Source organism: Balaenoptera musculus, chromosome 17, assembly GCF_009873245.2.
Source record: "Balaenoptera musculus isolate JJ_BM4_2016_0621 chromosome 17, mBalMus1.pri.v3, whole genome shotgun sequence".
Taxonomy (NCBI): Eukaryota; Metazoa; Chordata; class Mammalia; order Artiodactyla; family Balaenopteridae; genus Balaenoptera; species Balaenoptera musculus.
The window spans coordinates 29,432,962-29,453,739 of record NC_045801.1 but is presented as its reverse complement, the minus strand read 5'-3'; the positions used below and the strand labels follow the sequence as shown (position 1 = coordinate 29,453,739).

At 34.0% G+C, this 20,778-nt stretch overlaps 1 protein-coding gene across 1 annotated transcript in view; it reads right to left on the bottom strand.

Annotated features, from left to right (window-relative positions):
• EIF3E (eukaryotic translation initiation factor 3 subunit E) overlaps positions 1 to 20,778 on the bottom strand; it is a 51,717-nt gene that overhangs the window by 16,936 nt on the left and 14,003 nt on the right. The window contains exons 6-9 of the mRNA XM_036830583.1: positions 15,976 to 16,101; positions 15,176 to 15,300; positions 1,573 to 1,699; positions 642 to 743 (exon numbers count right to left, since the gene is read on the bottom strand). Coding sequence (XP_036686478.1) covers positions 642 to 743; positions 1,573 to 1,699; positions 15,176 to 15,300; positions 15,976 to 16,101 — 480 coding nt within the window. The remainder of the gene's footprint in view (positions 1 to 641; positions 744 to 1,572; positions 1,700 to 15,175; positions 15,301 to 15,975; positions 16,102 to 20,778) is intronic.

The window sequence follows — 20,778 nt, the reverse complement described above, 5'->3', positions numbered from 1 at the left end:
TAAGTCCTTCAACAAACTCTTCCCATTTTTGTGCTAATATCTGGGTTCAAAAATGAAACTGACAGCTAGTAACTTGTAGGTTTGGTAAATGCCTTTAACAGGTAAATTCTTAGTTTCTCAAAACTTGCGAACTAAGTTATTCAAAAAAACCATAAATCTAACTCTTTCAGTTGCTCTCACAGAACTTTAGTTTCTACCAACTAACAGAAAACATTGTAGTTAAAAAATTCAAACTCTTAGCTTGACTGATTTATAGCAAATGATAAATACAATCATCAGAAAAATTCTGAAGATAGGCCTGCTTATGTAACACACTGGAATTACAGTTGTGATGGAAAATTCCATATAATCTTGCCCATACATATAAAATATTTCACATATTTACTCATTCAGGATAAGACATGAAATTATGTGTGAATTTATAATGTCCCGATGTTTTAACAAACTGTCCTAACAAAAGGGATAGACTCAGGCAATAAGATTGAAAATGTCTTCAACCCAGCACACTTCTAAATAATCTGCATATTAAGATTAATAAACATTTCTGATATAATTACTTAATAAAACTCTGCAAGGTTAACTTTTATAATATACAAAATTTTAAGAATATTATTAATTTGTAAGTAAAAATTTGTACTTACTGATTCACATTCCCTTAGCTTTTTCTGAGCCCCATCAAAGTCAAAGTTAACATATAAGCATTCAACAAACTCTGTAATTGGGTCTTTATATGTGTAAGACTCCTGTAAAATTAAGTCAAAGGTTAAGTTGGATCTGATTCAACATTGTTTAGTAGACTGTCCCCAGAATAGCCCAATCTTCCTATTTTCTCCTCCCTTACCATTAATTTCTAACAAATTACCCAGTATTATCTTCTCAAAGCAATTGCTCATATCCTGATTGCAGGCCACACCTTAACCTTATAATGCCTTCCAGACCAAGTTCTCTAAATTCTCATCCTAGAACCATTCCAAAAGCTTTCAAATTCCTCTACTGCCAAAAGTCTCCCTTACTTAATAAACAGTGATGAACTTCTCCAAGTAAAAGGGTATTCATATCCTGCAGAATAAAACTGTCTTTTTGTACTTAAATTATTCTTAGATCAAATAAATGTTTAAGTTCTTTTTTAACCCATAGTTATTGCTGAGAAATTCACTAAAAATCAATCAGTAGGGCTATAGCTTTTGTACAACTTGGGGACTATTAAAATTATATTCTATGTAAAGATCACTACTCTGGAACTATGTAGGTAGTGACCTTCCAACAAAAAGTTCCAAGCTCCAGATCTCCTTCACCCTTTGCAATAAAAGCAACACTAATACACAATGCATATTAAGTATCTAACTAGCAGAGAGCAGTATTCATTCATACCACATCTACAATAAGCATATCATGAACTTAAAGTAGTATACGCCCATTTGGGGTTCTTGGGCTCTTTTCTCTTCATGTATACTTCCCTCCTATTTTTAAACATTTTTACCTTAAGAACTAAGAGTTCTACTTTTTCAGAAAAAGAGGTTAGACTTAAAGTTTAGGCACATTTTAAAAATCAATAAAGATTTTAGTTTTTACCTGTTGAATAACTTTGACCAGATCTTTTAGCACTTGCCGGCGTTTTCGGACATCTTTGTTTGTTATGACTGCTGTGGTCAAATAGCGGAGAATATGTGGACACATTGTCTGAATTGCATTAAGATACCTAAGGTAAAAATATAAAAATTACTTAATATTAATAACTTACCCAGTTTTTTTAGATCTATAATCACCTGTGATTAAAAAAAAAACACTTGGGGCTTCCCTGGTGGTGCACTGGTTAAGAATCCGCTTGCCAATGCAGGGGACACAGGTTCGAGCCCTGGTTAGGGAAGATCCCACATACCGTGGAGCAACTAAGCCCGTGTGTCACAACTACTGAGCCTGCGCTCTAGAGCCTGCGAGCCACAACTAGTGAGCCCATGTGCCACAACTACTGGAGCCTGCGTGCCCAGAACCCGTGCTCCACAAGAGAAGCTACCACAATGAGAAGCCCGCGCACCGCAACAAAGAGTAGCCCCCACTCGCCGCAACTAGAGAAAGCCCGTGCGCAACAAAGAAGACTCAACACAGCCAAATATTAAAAAAATAAAGTTATAAAAAAATAAAAATAAAACACTTGAGCAGCCCATTAGATTGCACTGTTTCAGAAGACTAGGATTGCAAAAACTTAAGAATGAATACTATAAAGCAGCGGTTCACAACCTTTTTGGCACCAGGGACCAGTTTTGTGGAAGACGATTTTTCCATGGGAGGGGGGCGGGGGGGAGTTGGTGTGGTTCAGGTAGTAATGTGCTCGACCGTGGGGAGGGTTCAGGCGGTAATGCGAGCCTGCGAGCGATCGGGAGTGATGGGGAGCGGCAGATGAAGCTTTGCTTGCTAGCCTGCCGCTCACCTCCTGCTGGGCAGCCCAGTTCCTAACAGGCTGAGGACGGGTACCAGTCTGCAGCCTGGGAGTTGGGGACCCCTGCTGTATGGGCCATCTCCTCCAAGAAAAAGTCTAAATGATGAGAATGCCAGCTGGTATTTCCCAATTTGGAGTGAGATGACAGACTCACTTAAGAGGTAAATAATCCTATTACCATTGTTGAGTAAGAGGATTTTGCAAGGCCCTTATACATACTGTCAGTCTGTTTCGAAAGATTTCATTTCCCTAGAAGAACAAATGTGTGAAAACCTATGTGCAAAAAAACACTACTCAATTAGAGAATCAGGCACTCAACACAAATTAAAGAATTAAAAAAATAATTTCAGGGGATGAAAGACTGGAAACTATTTTGATGATCCCCAGCTGGCTACCCTCTGTCATTCAGTGTTTATCCTGTATTTCTCCTGCTCAATTTCCTGATATAGCTCCCCAATTTTTATCCAGTAAGAACCTCTGAGCACCAGGTACTATGCCAAGCTTGGAAACATTTGTCAATAAAGTCCATTTCTCTTAGTTAAATCTTCAAGTCCCAAAGTACCCATCCAGATCCATCTCCCACCACACCACCACTGACTGCTTCTTGCTTCCCTCACTTCTTAAAACTCACTCCATATGGACTGCTCTCCCAAACACATCCCTCTGAAGGCCTAAATTCTAGCCATCCTTCAAGGTCCAGCTCAGATACCTTATCTTCCAAGTTCTCCCAGACTGTAATGTTAATAAATCTTTATACTTTGTCATGTTGCAGATTCCCCATAAAATGCTGTTTTAACTCTTTAGAGGACCCTAGAATCTGATAGCAACCTAACACTTAAATAAAATCTAGTCCCACTTAGCCCTCACTAGATTTCCTCTAAAAAAGGTAAGGTATAAAAATAATCAACACTCACTTAAGAATAAAACAATTTCTAAGAAAAGATAACTACACAAATCAGCTAAAAGTTTCATTATCTGAAAAATTAAGCCTGAGTTTTAGGCAGAAAATTTTAAATGCAATGTTCACTCAGTACAAGTGATTGCCTCAATACTCTTATCAGAGACATCATGTACAGCAGAGCATGATTGGTGTTCTTAATCAGTTTTGAAGTAGGTAATTTTAGTAGGCATTTATGAAACTCATTCATAGATTTATCCATACAAAATAAAAAACTATAAGTTTATTTTATATGATGTTAAACATTTATTTTTACTTATCCTTTCTCTGTATCATTGCACCATGTGTAACTTCACTGTTTTTATTGGAGAATGACTTCCTTAGAAAATCATCTCTCTTACGTGAGTATATGACAGGGGTTAGCAAAAATTTTGTAAAGGGCCAGATAATGAATATTTTAGGTTTGCAGGTCAAGAGGCAAGATTGAGAATATTAATCAGGTACCTAAATAACCTAAATAACAAGAAAACAAATTTCCAAAATATTTTACTGACAAAACGCAAACTATAATAGTTGACTATAATTTTTCATAATTCAGGTCTACTAATGAGAAGAATAAAATTCCTTTAATAGGGTAACTTTGCTTAATTGTGTTCAAAGTTAGAGATCCCTATCACTAAAATTTATTGCAAATGTTTATCTGTTAATGCTGATCTGTAATGAGATTTTACATATTTGATCTCTGATATCAATTGATAAGATTTTAATTGAGCATATTTATCACTTGGAAGGCTTTTATGGAAGGCTTTTACAGAATTGTTACGTTCTTTTGATACTGCCTTTTAGCATATCATTACACTGCAGATAAATTGCTTCTGTTTCAATTGCACAGTTAAATGAATTTTCAAATACAGAAATTTCCTTTGTATTGGGTTGGCAAAAAGGTTCAGTTTTTCTGTAAGATCTTACAGAAAAACTCGAATGAACTTCTTGGCCAACCCAATACTTACAATGAGGTCTAAAACTTTCTGGAATTGTAACTTGAGCCCAAAAAACGTGTCCACTACAAATTTGTGTGGGAATGAGGGTCTCATTTCTTCTTTTAACTTTTGAAAGAATGGAAAATGTATAAAGCAGCTGGACATAAGATCCAGGCTATGTTAGGCATTATCAAAGTGACTACTAGAGTATAAGTTTTGCATATAAGTACTGTTCTGATTTGTAATTTTAGGTTGAATTAAGAAACATTATCAAGTCTATAGCTTAACTTCCGGAGCCATTCATGGCTTGATAATAGTGGTTGAGGGCAATTTTTTGTTCAGGAAAATTTCAATCTTGCCCCAACCTCAAAAAAGTCACAATAAAACTCTGCCACTGCAAAGCCATCCTATCACTGTGGTAGCAGGAAAAATCAAGATACTCTATTGATCTGACAAAAATTCATGGACTGAGAACAGTTAAGTCTACGATAGCAAATGAAGTTCACTGTTGACACTAATGGTTCAGTAATACACCACGGATTCAAGAATTTTCCACAAAGTACCTGGAAATGAATAAGGCAGTGGATAACTATAGGCTGTGAACACCTCACATTTTCACAAGCTTTGTAAATCTGTCCAACTAATAAGCATTTTTCTCCTCAACACATATTTGCCACCAAAAGTTTTAACACATCTTAGCAGATTCCACTTCAGGCTGTACTAAATTAGTGTTTCCTCAACTTTGCAAACATTTTCACCTGTAGTTGTTCCACAGACTATTCATAGAGGCATGTTCTTCAGTCACTTCAAATCCATCACTGACTCCTCAAGCCAACAACTAGCCATATTGGTAAACATCTCTCAACTCATCAAGAGCCCAGGAAAACCACTAAAAATCATATACTTTATTTTTTTAATTGACTACTGATGTTGCTCCCAATATCTTCAATTCTGAGGAGCTGTTCTCACCAATAGGCGAAAAGTTTTAAACAAGTTCATTTTTTCTGGACATATCTCTTTGGCCACTGCAACTGAACAGAATTTAACAAAATCACCACTGGTAAATGGCTTTCCTTACCTGGTTAACAAAAGAGCCGCTCAGAAACTTACTTTGGTTGAAGCCTCATTTCCATTAATTTTTGTGAGGAAATTCTGCTGTGATGAGATATTCTGTTTTAAATTTCCTAATTTTTCTGACGGTTGCTTTGTAATCAGTTGGGAATATTGTAATGAGTGCTTACAGTCTGGTTATGTAGATGTATACTGTATCCTCTTAGCATATCTACATTGTCAGTTCAATGCTTTGCTTTCTAATTTGAAACAAAATAATTCCCACTGCACTGCGCCTTACAATTTAAGCACATTTGGTACTTCCCTGGTGGTGCAGTGGTTAAGAATCCGCCTGCCAATGCAGGGGACACAGGTTTGAGCTCTGGTCGGGGAAGATCCCACATGCCGTGGAGCAACTAAGCCCATGCACCACAACTACTGAGCCTGCGCTCTAGAGCCTGTGAGCTACAACTACTGAACCCCGCGCACTTAGAGCCCGTACCATGCAACAAGAGAAGTCACCGCAATGAGAAGCCCGTGCACTGCAAGGGTAGCCCCCGCTTGCCGCAACTAGAGAAAGCCTGCACACGGCAACAAAGACCCAAGGCAGCCAAAAATAAATAAATTAATACATTTATAAAAAAAAAAATTTAAGCACATTTGAGTCTACTTTTCTAAAAGAAGTAAAATGTTGCAGTATAGTTATACACATGGCACTTGAAACTTTGTCCAGGTACAACGGCAGCATCACTGGGATTCAAAGAGCACTGAGTAGCAGAGTGGGCAGGGAGAGTGCAATAATATATGATCTCTGTCACAACAATTCCACTCTGCCATTACAATCCAAAAGCAGCCAAAGATGTGTGTGTGTGCGTGTGTGTAGATATATATATATATAAATGTGTGTTCCAATAAAAATTTATGGACACTAAAACTGTAATGTCATATAATTTTCACATTGCAAAATATTATTCTTTTCATTTTTTTCCCAACCATTTAAAATGTAAAAGCCATTCTTAGATTGCAGGCCATAAGAAAAAAGGCAGTGGGCCACAAGACATTTTAGCCCATGGTCCATAGTTTGCAGACTCCTGGCATACAGCATTACCATGGCTGACTTCGAAACATGCTAGGGCAGAAGTGATCCTTCCTATGTATGTATGTATATATGTATGTTATGTATATAGATCAATATATAAAGGAAGGGAGTGGGGATTAAGGGTGATTCTGGGGACGTTACCTTAGTTCACACTCTTGTAGGATCAGTAATTATATATTTAGTTCGAACAAAAGCAAAATCATAGATATGGTTATTTAACAGCCTGTACATAACCACTGTGCTCTTTTGTTCTACTTCTCTTTTTTAGCATCCATCTCCTTTCCTCTCTATCAATCAAAATTTAAAAGTCAAATCAATTTTCATCTTCACTGGACTCTAACTTCTCCAGGTCTCACTGATAAGTGTTATATATTTACAGTGTGTTTAGCATGCACAATACATCTGTATTTAGTTACGTAGGTTCTTAAACTACTTGTTATGTTATATGTTTGGATTATAAATTAGGTAAGAAAGGAGGCTATACCTCCCCTATTTTTGAAATCTAACTTAAAATTAATTTTTCCTTTAAATAAGAGCTTCAGTATTGTGTTTGGAAGTGTAATTTCATGATGGTTAAGTAAAAATGTTTATTTTTCCTCCAGCACAGCCCTGCTCTAATTGTACAATTTTATGGAAGTTTTTTCTACAGTATTTTCTAATTGTAAGTCAGAACATTTAGAAATCAAAGGATAAGACAAAATATGCCACCAAATAAAAAATATTTAAGTATTATATGGGGGATACTATAAGGACATAAAGAATAAAAATTCTGCTCCCAAATATGCTTATAATCTAGTTAGGGAGATAAGGCAATTATAAGTTTTTTTAAAAAGACAGTAAATAATTAAATTCCAAATTATCAATATAAGGTAGGCACAATATACAGGACCTCATGTAGAAGTAAACCTGAGCTGGAGCTTGAAAAACAGGCAGGCTTTGAATTGGTACAAAAAAGAGAAAGGTACTTCCAGAAAGGCTAAAAAAATCAAAAAGGCAAGACTTAGTAGAACTGCAGAGGATGGATTTTTAGAGATCATCCTGAGCTAAAGCAGGTGAAACACCTGCATGAAAAAGTTTTCTTATCAGGAACAATTAGAAAGTTTAGGAAAAATAAAGGCAGAGGGTATATCAGGACAAATTCTAGACATGATCTAGTTGACTGTTAACAGTAAAACTTGAAATTTCTTAGGATATTTATGATATCTTTATTTAGAAAACAAATTAAACATTCTTTTGCTAACTGAACTTTGAATCTTTCTTTTTACAACTGGAGAGTAACTAGGGCATTGTATTACAAATGCATTCTTCTCCCTAATAGCATCTACATTTGGTGGCAAAGCCTCATCTCTAATAGCCTATGAACACTGTTCTAGCTTACACTTGATACTTTATCTTACATATTATATTACATTTAAAAGTTCAACATTTTTCAAATGTGTAAATCATCTCCATTTTAGATTCAGAATAAATTATGGCAGAAATGATAATATATATGATGTAAGAGACTTAACCTGCACTGGCATCTAAACTTTCACTTCAAGGACAAAAGTATAAATTATCTCCACAGTACTTTCGTATTTTAAAAAAAGCCTGAAATCACAATCTATATAAACTATCAATTTAACATACACTCAATGAACCACATTAAATTGTATTCCTGTGCTACTGGAAATCAAAAACAGAAAAATGATACTTTCTCCATTAATACCTACTACCTATCAGAGACAATCGAAAAATGCATACTGACTGTAGACATACAAATGCAAATTACACACTACTTACTAGAAGCTATTCTACTTAAATATGCAACCTAGGAAAATGGCTGAAACAATGATCTCTCAAGCCAACTGGGTGTGTTCTCACGTGAAAAAAGTTAGAATCAAGCAAAAAATCAGAATAAGTCATTAAGACATTACTAATGAGGAAGAAAATATGATGGCAACCTGACCCTATGGCAAGTGAAAATGGTAAGCACCGTATTTTGGTGAAATTTTAAAACTGTAATACTACTGAGTTTTCTTTTTCACATTTTGCAAACAGGTTACTTCCGTTTAAAAAAAAAATAGTCCAAATGGCATCAGGGTTCTTATTGGGAGGCTGAAAATGTTCAAAAATTGATTTATGGTGATGGCTGCACCACTTGGTAAAGTAACTAAAAATCACTGAATTGTAAACAAAAAAATGAAACCATCTGGTACCTTAGCACAAATCACGGTAGTGGCATCATACTATACTAGTCACTGTTATTAATAACCACACTCTTACAGTTAAAAAAAATGCCAATTTCAACTATATCTTTGATTAGGCAGTACAAATTATCAATTTTCAAAAATTTCAACCCGTGCATACTTATCTTTTTAATATTCTGTATGACTAAAATGAGAAGTGTGTAAAAGATCTTCTGCTGTACACTACAGTGTCATGGTTGTCTTAAGGAAAAGTATATGTTCAATGAGTTGCAAGGTGAACCAGCTGCTTTTCTCACAGAACACTATTTTTACTTGAAAGAATGACAGTCAAACCAAAGCCATTCAGACTTGAGTATCTGGCAGACACTTTCCAGATAATAAAGTTGAGCCTATCCTTCAATAAAAACAAATGATAAAAATCAGAGCTTGCAAAAAAAGGGTAAAATTTTGGAAAATTTGTATCTGTCATCAAGAGTTTGACTACTTTCCAATACTTGAAAAGCCTTTTCTACTGGGTTTAGTACTGAAATTAATTAATGTGATTATTTTGGTGTTGTATAATGGTGCTGTATATGTTGGAATACCTGCATAACTCCCTGAACCAGTATTTCCCTATCAATCAATGCATACGGTCATAAAATCATGCATGGGTAAAAGATCCATTTAAATTGCAAAATCAACCAATATAGTTTAGAATTCTAGTATAGTTTAGAATCCAAAACACTGAATGATACGGTTTCAAATCCCGCTTTTCAGTACTTTTTAAGAAATTACTACTTGTTTAGTTCTGGTGTATGATCAAAAAAGGATATTCACAATTATCTGAAAAGGCTATTAAAACACCTCTCTTTCCCAACTACATGTATGTGTGAGGCTTGGTTTTCTTCTTATCCTTCAAACAAAATGACATATCACAACAGACTGAATGAAAATCAGATATGAAAGCAAACATGAAAATCTAGCTGTCAATTAAGCCAGAAATGTAAAGGTCTGCAAAAATGTAAAACAATGCCACTCATCACTAAATTTGGTTTTTTAAAGTTATTTTTCATAAAAATATATATAACTATAATCAATTTACTATTTGTCAATTAATAAATATATTTTAGAATTTCTTAGTTTTAATTTCTAATACAGTATATATCAATAAATTTAGCCAACATGTATGAAACTACACTCAAAAACTCTTAATAGTGTAAAAGAGTTTCAAGACCAAAAAGTTTAAGAACCATTCACCAGTAACAATAATATTGCCAAAGATAATTCTGATGTCAGTATTTTTTTCTTCTCAACATACAATGTTTTTTTCTCCTCAGTGTGTATATCTGATTTGGGTCTTGGAGGGGGTAAGAGGATCTTACTGAATGTTCTAATAGTGCTGGTCCTATTTGCCTCACAAAATTGGATGCAGAATATCTCCCCATGTACACCTAGTTCTTTTAATGCTCCAAAATTAGTAATTTCAACGTTTACTAATATATTGCTAACTTTATTTTCAGCGCCTTTGTTCCGTTTTTCTGTACTTTTACTCAAGGTTTTAAAAGTTGAACAAGTACTCAAAGCTATGAATTAATTTCTGAGTGCTGCTTTGGCAGGTATTTCATAATTATCAACATTTAATCTCTTCTTTGATTCAGTTACTTATAAAACCTTTAATAATTCCTAGTTTTACTGTTTTGTGTCCGGAAAGTACATGCTATAAAATTTCTAGTTTTAAAAATTTATTCAGAGATTTTTAATGGCATACGGTATTGTCTTTTTTGTATATGAACCATGGAAATGCAAATGAAGGCATTAAGCCTACTTGTAGAATACAGCTTGATAATTAACTGTCTTAATTCTAAGTTGTTATTTCAATTATATTTCTATGACCATGAACCTTTACCTTACTTTAAAATTTAAAAAACAAATCTACTTTTTGCATTGTTTTCCTTTATAAAAGTTTGATATTTTTTCCTATAAAAGGGTTTCATCTTCAAGAAATTCATGGAAAAGACTCTGACAAGTACAGGTTTCTGGTAACTGACTGTACTGCTGAACTGAATGAATAAGCATTTTCAGAACTCTAATGAAAAACTGATGAACTCATAAAAGTGCTAACAAAAGATCAAGATAAAAAAAAATTAATTACATGGGACTGAGTGAACTGATGAGGATGAGTATAATTTTTGTGACTTTCTGTCTGAATTTAAAAAAAAAAAAAAATCCCACAAGGACTCAGAGGCAAAGAATATACAAATCAATTTTCACTGCAAAGTAAAGGAGCTGTTACAGTGGAGGATTACTGGACTGAATGCCAATATTATGACATAGTATGAGTGCGTTTCATGTTTGGTAATTGCAATCATTGTTGCTTTTGTTGTGGTAAAAAAAAAAAAAAAGTTTGATATTTTATCTTTAACAAAATTTTCTGCAATCTCAACTGAACTACCTTTCTATTTCTAATATCTATAATAAATGATTCTACTAACGAATTAATTATATTGTTTTGATTTCATATAAGCCATAAGGTTGTCAGGGATTAATCCACAGTTTCCCCTTATTTGTATTACAGAATTTTTACAGTGGGCTTGAATATTTTTACTTTCCGTGTTTGTATACTTCCTTTCATTACTTAAAAATATTTTTAAAAAATCAGTTGAATTTAATGTTCCTTTCTGGATACATATGTAACTGCAAAAACTACAGCAGAGGGCTTCCCTGGTGGCGCAGTGGTTAAGAATCTGCCTGCCAATGCAGGGGACACGGATTAGAGCCCTGGTCTGGGAAGATCCCACATGCTGTGGAGCAACTAAGCCCGTGAGCCACAACTACTGAGCCTGCGCGCCTAGAGCCCGTGCTCCGCAACAAGAGAAGCCACCGCAATGAGAAGCCCGTGCACCGCAACGAAGAGTAGCCCCCACTCGCCGCGACTAGAGAAAGCCTGCGCGCAGCAACAAAGACCCAATGCAGCCAGAAATAAATAAATAAATTTATTAAAAAAAAAAAATTCAGCAGAGTGAGTCTACCTGTAAGCAGTAGCATGGAAAGTCAATGCCTAGGGATTCCTATAACTGAGTTCAAGAAGAGCTGTTCTTACCGATCCTTAACCCACCTACTAGGTATCAAGATTAGAGCCAACTATTACAGTATCCAATGTTTGAGTCAAATCTGCTCATTCAGGGAAGGCTCTTACTCCCACCCGTGATTCTAGGGATATCAATCAACTCATAAGACAATCTTACAGGTTTTATTACTCAGGAGGGAGGCAAAATACTACATGATAATGTTACTTTTAATCTCTTCTCATTTGAATGCATGTTCAATTAATCTCCATAAATATTGAGAAATATATCCTTAATTCTTGAGTTTGAAATTCTCATCAAACATCTCTTTTTATAAGATGCACGGATAGTTAACATTAAAGATAGGTATGTAACTATTTTATATTCACCAACATCCCTAAATTTCTTGCAATGTTTTACCAATCATTTTTCTGGGTACTCCAGATTCATCCATTATTGGTATGTCTCAACTACTGCATAAGATTGCAACTGTCATTATCACAAATAAAAAAGCCTCTTATAAAATATAATGGTTGCCCAAAGGGTGCATGAAAAAGGTACTTCTCAAGAATCAGAGTATAACAGAAATAAGACAGCCCTCAGAGGATTAAATAAACAATGCACCAGGGCAGAGAGAGATTCATCAATTTAGTAAGAGAAAACTACCAGATCAGGAAGACTTGAGAAGAACTTGATAAAAAATATTAACATATTTAAATCAACATAGGGGGACAGGGAAGGAATATAGGAGCAAAGTGAGAGATACTGATATGAAATGGAATCATAAAAAGAGAAGTAAAAAGCAAATCTTGGAAATGCCCATCCAAATGTTTAGGGTGACATGCCAAAAAATGTTCATGATCTGGTCCTTATGACAAGGATATTCCTATTGTGGAAATGGATATGTTAACCCGATGCTTAATCTGATGGTGCCATGAAACATTCCAGTCACATAAATTAATTTTCTATTCTGATTCCAAATATTCATAAAGGAATCTTCTGTATTCTATAGCTTCCTATGTATTAAACCCATAGGGTCAGAACAATCTGGTCATGTTTCACGTACTTAGTCCTCTTAGCACTTCTCATTGCAAATAATGATGGCATTTTGGTTTTATACATCAGTCTTTTTGAGGCTGGTTCAGCTTTGTTCTTCACAAATCAACCCCTAGGATACTGTAAAATAAAGTTGCACACTTCCTATACCAAAAGCCAGAACAAAATAATACCACCCTTGTAGGATCTTACTTTAGTACACAGTGGCTTTTCTTTTTTAACCTTTCCCAAGAGTTTTTTACTTAATGCAACATATGGACTACAATTTATATATAACTTTCCAGATTACAATCTATCATAGCATTCAGCAAAGTGTAAAACTTTAAAATTTTTAGATTTCCCACAAAATAGGGTTTCTTTAATAAAGGAGGAACAACAGCTCAGACAGAATGAACCTTTTATGTTCACATTAGTGAATAATGTGAATCTAGAAGGCATACTTGAACATCTCTAATGAAAGAAGAAATAACTATAGTACCATGTAAATTACAAAATCTTATCTCTCGTAATTTACATTTAAAATTTAATGCTGGAATCACCATCTTCTACCTCACTTAATGCCATGTAGTTTTTGTTTTTTCAAGGGAAGACCAAAATGATTTCCTGTTACGAAAACTTCTTTGCCTGTGTTCAGTTTTAACAAATTGGACCAGTGAGTCATGCAAATACTGACTAAATACATTAATACTGAACTTAAGTTGTGACGTTAATACAAAAAATAAGCCAAGCATATTTCTGATAAAAGTGCTTCTATTTGACAGATTCAGGGGAACATTTAGCATTTAATGCAGAGAACACAATTTAAACCATTTAAAAATGGCTCCCTGGGACTTCCCTGGTGATCCAGTGGCTAAGACTTCGCCTTCCAATGCGGTGGTGTGGGTTCAATCCCTGGTTGGGGAGCTAAGATCCCACATGCCTCGTGGCCAAAAAACCAAAAAAACAAAAGCAGTACTGCAACAAATTCAATAAAGACTTTAAAAAATGGTCCACATCAAAAACAAAAACCAAAAAAATTCATTTCTACATTTAAAAGTTACTGGCAATTCTTGGTTGGCAAATATTTTTCATCTGTATCGCCACCAATAACTTCATTTCTCTTAAAGTCCAGATGATTATGTTAACAACTTAACTGAAGAGGTCAAATATTTTATAGTCTCAAAAATCCTACTAAACTGAGTATTTAAAGAACATGTTTATTCACGTGACTCAGTTTAGATGATTATATTTCATCAACTTATACAAAAATATCGCTAAAGTATTATTACCTTATTTTCAAGACTTAAAAAATTACAAAAAAATTTAAAAATACACTGTTCAGTGTTCATTGATTTTCTATTAAGTGGGTATTATACCATCTATTCCTAAACTATACTTCCGTAAATTAAATATGCATTTTAGGAAAAAATGTTAAAACCTTAATTTGACAGACAATAAGCAGAAATCAAGTGAAATGTATTAGGATCTCCATCTTAAATTGAGTTAAAAATAACAAAAATATGGCTCAAAGTGTTATGTGAGACTTAACCAACAATGCCATCAATAAGTCATACCAAGAATGCAACCTTGGGCTAAATTAATATACGTATATGTACTGGTCATAGGAGCTAGTAATGCCACTGTAATCTATAAAGCTTAGATAACAATCCTAGAATAAGCTTTCAATTTTAAAGATCCAGATTTTTAAAAAGCTGTGGATAAACCGGTGGTTACCTAAGAACAGCAGCCAAAATACTAAAGAATGTGACAAACTACATTACTTAATAAAACTAGAGATATTTAGCCTGAAGGAAAGAAAAATAAGGAAAATTATCTTCAAGTATCTGAAGTATTTTCATAAAGCAGTCTAGTTTCCTGTTGCTCCAACCAAACAAATAAGAAATAATAGAAGATTCAGAGGTATTGACCTCAAATGGAAGAATAAATTTTTAAAAATGATTTCTAGCTAACAGCAGAACAGTCTAGTTCATAAAGCAGTGAATTTCTTATCACCAAAAGCTGGATGATGGAACAAAGATGATATAAAAGGGATTCTCTTGGTATGTATATCTTCCTTCCAAATAATATGGCCTAGAGCCTTAATTCTAAAGCTTTAATGTATACATGAATTACCTGGGTTCTTCTTACGTTGAAGATTCTGATTTAGTTCTTCTAGGATAAGGCCTGAGACTCTGCATGATACTGATGCTGCTGGCCCAGGGACCAAACTTAAATAGCACTTTAAAGGGCGAGGAGTATACTTTTATCAAGTAATTTACTTAAGAGTTACATGTAAGCTTTTTCAATTAACAAGCAAATCTACCACATGAAGAGGGGAAAATATGTGACAACAAATTCAAATGTTAGAAGTACACTTTAAATTTTAAAAATTCTATTTGATTTCATATAATTAAAGTCAAAACTATACAGTGAAATAACTTACTGTGGCTGGTAAAGGAAGAGATCAATAATGTTATCGCGCCCTTTAGGGTGATTGAAGAAAACAAACAGAGACCAATGAATGAGCCATGTTCGCTGCTGAAGAGACTGAAGTGGAGAACTCACAGACTAAAGGATTAAAAAAGGTATACAAAGGAAATATTAATATATGAGAAAGAGGAAAGGGAATAAACATGGCTGATCTCAGAATTTTATTTTAAATGAGAACCTTCTAAAGCATGCACGGTGATCATTATGATCAAAGTCCAATCCCCCAGACCACTCTACTCTCTGCATGACCCTTGACATTCAAAATTTCCCTGTTCTCAGAGACGGATTCAACAATGTCCACTAAGCCATTTTTACAGAGGCTCTAAGTTATACTTACTTCAGACAACATTTTATAAGCAAGGACTAAATTAAACACTTCATAGTAAGTTTTATTAGACATTAATAGTAGATGAAAACTGTCATCTTCTGCATTAGACTTTCAATAACAGGTGGCACTAAGAGTATTATGTCATTTCCACTGAAACAGATCAAAGAAGCACCACAGCTCTAACAAAAATGAAAACTGAGTTATTTTCTCTAAGAGCAAAAAGAAGTTTGACAGCTTCCTTCAAGGAGATTCAGTAAAACTAATCAACCCACTAACCCACTGTGATTTTTATATCAGGTCAACATTTTAGTTTAGCCTCCCTCCCTTTCCTCCTTCCTTTTTAAAGTACACAGTGTTTTCCTTATCAGAAAGTATTAAGGATACATAGAAATTTCAGAAAATCACCCTGAAGAACTGTAACTCACATTATTATCTATGGTCTCTTTTAGCCGTGTAAGGTCTTCCATGGCTGCATCCCAATTCTGCATTAAGATTTCAGAGGCCAGTTTTCCCCAGAGTGAACTCAAAGCATTTCTATCTGTTGCTGGAACCTGTTTAAGCAATCATAATTAATTATATTCTGAATACTCCAGAGGAAAAGAAGATAATGTATATTTTATACCCTACATATCCCTCGGGCCTACTAAAAGATCTATAGCACTCTTCCCCAAACTCCAGTTATATAAGCCCTTATTTGGATCACACTGGTTAAGCTGATTCAAATAGATTTCATTTAACTTAATTTATTAAAAATACACAGGTCTTTGATATTCAGTCTAGATCAGAAGATAGAGAATAACTTAAAACTAGGGTACAGCACCAGTGTTTTAGTGTAATCCATTTCAGATCATTTATACACAACTAATCAAATTTTAGGAACTCAAAACTTCGCAAACAAAGTTAGATTCAGAGGCAATTTGTTGCTAAAAATTCCTGGAGTGAAGATGTGAAAATCAAGACTTGTGAGTCTCAACTACAATTTAGAAAAATTATTTCCAGAACAAAAAAACTTCCAAATTATGATATAAATGGAAGAGGTCATAGAGAGAAAAAAAAAGCAGGTCTACTGGTTAATAACATTAATAATTATCAAAGGAATATGTACTGAGAAACAGAAGTTCATATTCTTATATAATCCTAAAACCCTGGAAGGTAAATAATAATTTTTATCCCTATTTTAAAGAGGCGAACTGATGCACGGAGAGCATAATTTGTTGAAAATTATACTTCTAATCATAAAAGCTATAAAATTTCATACTGCAATCTTAACCCTGCAAAAATGGAGGAATGAGGGTCACTCTATCTCTTCTTGCCATTGATGCAAGTGGGTCATAAACCCAAACACCTATAAGGACTAGGCTAATAACAAAAACAAGTAAAGCAGGACTCTCAAAACAAGGCAAAGAAAGTGGATATAATGACTCTGAACTGTGCTAAAGCAGCAGAAGCAAGTGAGGGTACTGGAGGGAGAAAACATTTCTATACCCCAAGCTGAAATTTTGAATTTTTCACTGAAGCACTTACATGGTACTATTAACTGTAAAGTACTATTGGTACATATTATAATTACAAGTTAAATAAAATCATATGGGGAGGACTGGAAATCCAACCACCAATAATTCTGGCTCTACCACTTACTATAAGTAGCTGAACCATCTGTGCTTTAGCTCCCTCATCTATAAAATGGGGATAGTAACAGAAGCCACCTCAGTTGTTGTATGACTTAAATCACATAATACATGTAAAAAGATTACAACATCACCTGACACATAATAAAAACTTGGGAAATGTGAATCATTACCACAATGATAATGAGAATAGAAATGATGATATCAGAGTATTATAGGTTGCCTAAACTATGAGGATCAAAACCATACCTAATTCAGACTCTGTCTATACTGAAATTCTTCCTTTGATGTCAGTAATTAATTCAAATGTACGGGAAAACATTTAGCAAACTCTCAGAGCACGCAAATAGCAGAGACTAAATTTGCAAATTAAAATTCGTAACATAACCATGAAATCACTGGTTCTTATTATTGTTACAATGTATGTCCACAAGAAACTTGTATATGAATATTCATGTCTTTATTTGAAATAGACAAAACCCAGAAGTAATCCAAATGTTTATCAACAGATGAATAAACTGCAGTATATTCATAGAACGGAATACTAGTCAGCAATGGAAAGAATCAAACTTCTGATATATACAATAATATAAACGAATCTCAAAAACTTGCTAGTCAAAATAAGCCAGGCACAAGCTTACATATATCATTCCACTTACATGAAATTCTAGAACAGACAAAACTAATATACAGGGATGGAAAGCAGATCAATGGATGAACCAGAGATGAGGTATGACTGCAAAGGGGAACAAGGGGTCTTTCTGGGGTAACAGAAATATTCTTTATCTTGATTTGGTGGTAGTTGCACAGGTACGTGCATTTGTCAAAACTCACTGAAATCAAAAAAACCTTATATAAAAATCTATAAAATTATTGTTCAAATTACAAAAGATAAAATGTTTGATCCTTACAAAGAAATCTAAGTACTAATATTTCACTGAATCTAAGATGTCATCAATTTTATGGTATATTATTTTAGGTCAATTCAGGACACATCCTAATTTTAGATGTTAAAATGGGATAAAAATATATCTGAGAATCGATATGAAATAGATGTCTTTTACAGTGACATTATCAGAGTACATCAGATCCAAATCTTCAGTCAAGAGCCTAAAACTTCACCAAATCATCATTACTCAAGCTTTCTTGAGTCAAGGAAAAGTACCTTTAAATTGAATGGCAAGTACTTACAGTAGATAAATTTTAAATTCTGAGTGAAACACACACACACACACACACACACACAAATATGATCACCAACAGTCCTAGCATCTTAAAATCACTTTTATTTCAAATAGCTGCTGGATGAGGAGACGGGTTATATTTTGGAGCCAGACCGAAGGCCACAGTGAGGGCAAATTTTAACAAAATAATTACAATACAGTTATTAATTAAAATACAGTTATAAATTAATAACTTTTAAAACAAAAATGTTCAAAAATTCCTAACAAATCTGCTCCACCATTTAAATTCAAATTAATGCATTTCTTAGAGCATGATTCAAAGAAGCTTCACAATCAAATAGGGTGCATTTAAGCACTCGGTGTATTCTAAAAGCCATGAAGTCTTTTAAAAATAAAAGTAGATTCTAGGGTCATACAGCTTTAATTTATACAACACTAACCTACAATAGGTCACTCAGAGAGTCAAATTCTAATCTCAGATCATAGTTACAATGGTTCTTTCATAGCTTATGTTTCCCTAACCATAGATTTAAAAGAATAATCAACCACCAGAAAAGAAATGAAAACAGGCCATTTGCAAAAAAGTAAAATTAAACAACTAATAAGCAAAAACATTGACATTATTTATCCCAAATCCAAAACAGGATTTTTATCTTTGCTACTAACAAGATTTCAAACAAATACATAGATTTTTTAGTGGTGCCCATCTAAATCAAAAGAAAAAGTAAATAATCCATTTTTAAACTTAGCTTAGTTAGCCTTTATCAATATGCCGACATGAAGTAACCAACTCGCGCATAACTCAACTGTTCTGCGGCACAAGATGGGACAAAAACTAAAATGAACTGCACCTAATTTCTGAACACTATCCAATCACTATATTTTGACTGCTCTTAATGTAAAACATTAATTTTGTATCCAGACCATGGTATTCAATCACTTAAACATAATTTGAGTTCCATCATAAGATCTGCTAGGCAATGTAAAAGCTTAAGATCAACCCAGAATTTTTTAAGACAGGAAACTAATTAGATCTTCGTATTTTACAAAAGTAAATATAAAAACTCTGCAAACTTTTAAGTATATACCTATCACATGCAGAAATTTTCAGACTAATTATGAAACCATACTACATAAACATAATAATACTATTAAAACTAAAATATGTTATATGTGTTAGGATAAAAGCTTTTTGCAGCAGTGTAGCAAGTTTTTTAATCCCCAAAAGATTCATGCATACTACTCTGGCTCAAGTCCATGTCATTACAGTTGGCTCTTCATACCAATCTGCTTTCAAGGGTGGATATGCTAGAAGAGTTTCAATATCTGGATTTCCAGCAGTTACCTTAAGTTTCCATGTCTTAGCAAAATGGCACATTCACTCACTGACCAGCAACAATAAATTTACTGTGCTAGAACTCTAACATGACACTAAATCTTCATTCTCAAAATTCACTCCCAGCATTAACAAATGATATGAATAACCAACTCTTTTCACGTACCTGTAATCATATCAGGCTTCTGATTTTACAATCCTCGTCTAAGCTGTTTACATTTCCAAAGTAATCAACTTTTGCTCTCCTAAATCCTTCATAATATTCAAAGTAAAACTGATGGAATTTTCTGATAAGCTGCTACAAATTTAGCATCACCCATTACCTGCAATGCACTTGCAAGCTAACCACAGCTAAACTGTAAACTAAGAATTCATTTACAAATGGGATAATTTTTTTCTTCAAATCAAACTTGGAAATAAACTGAAATCTTTATTTCTTTGAAGGAAGGATGGTACTTTTTTTTTTTTTTTAAGGATGGTACTTTTAAAAAATGAAGTTGTCTAAGCACTTTTTTTAAGTGTAGGAGTTATTCGATTTAATAATACTGAACTCTTTCCTCACTTGCAAAAAAGAAAAATTTAATTTCCTAGAAAACAACCAAAGATAGCAGCCATTGAGTCTTTTCTTTGTGACTTGTGGGGCTAAAAGAAAAAAGGCACCAGAAAGTAGAGACAGAAAGAACAGACTCTTCCAAGGTTGGAAGACAAAAAGTCCCTGTCTTAAAGAGGTCATTTCCCAACTTCTAGGGTTAACTAGAGATATCAGAGATGTAGGTACTTGCTTACTAATCCAAAGTAACAAATTATAATTTCTCAAATGAGACGCTAGTTAAAATAAGAGAATTTTGGTAACTTTAGAAGGCATTTATTAATATAATTACCTAAACAGAAGGCAGAATAAGAAAGAAATCTGTCAATGTGAAATCCTGATTTTTCCTTTGGCTTCATGCAACTCTCCTTCCCTAACAAACACAATGCATCTAGGAACTTGTCAAGTAGACAAATGAAGAAAAAAAGGTTAGGAATTTTTTCTAGCAGTACTATTTAAACTCATCTACTCCCTACATAATGAAAAAAAAT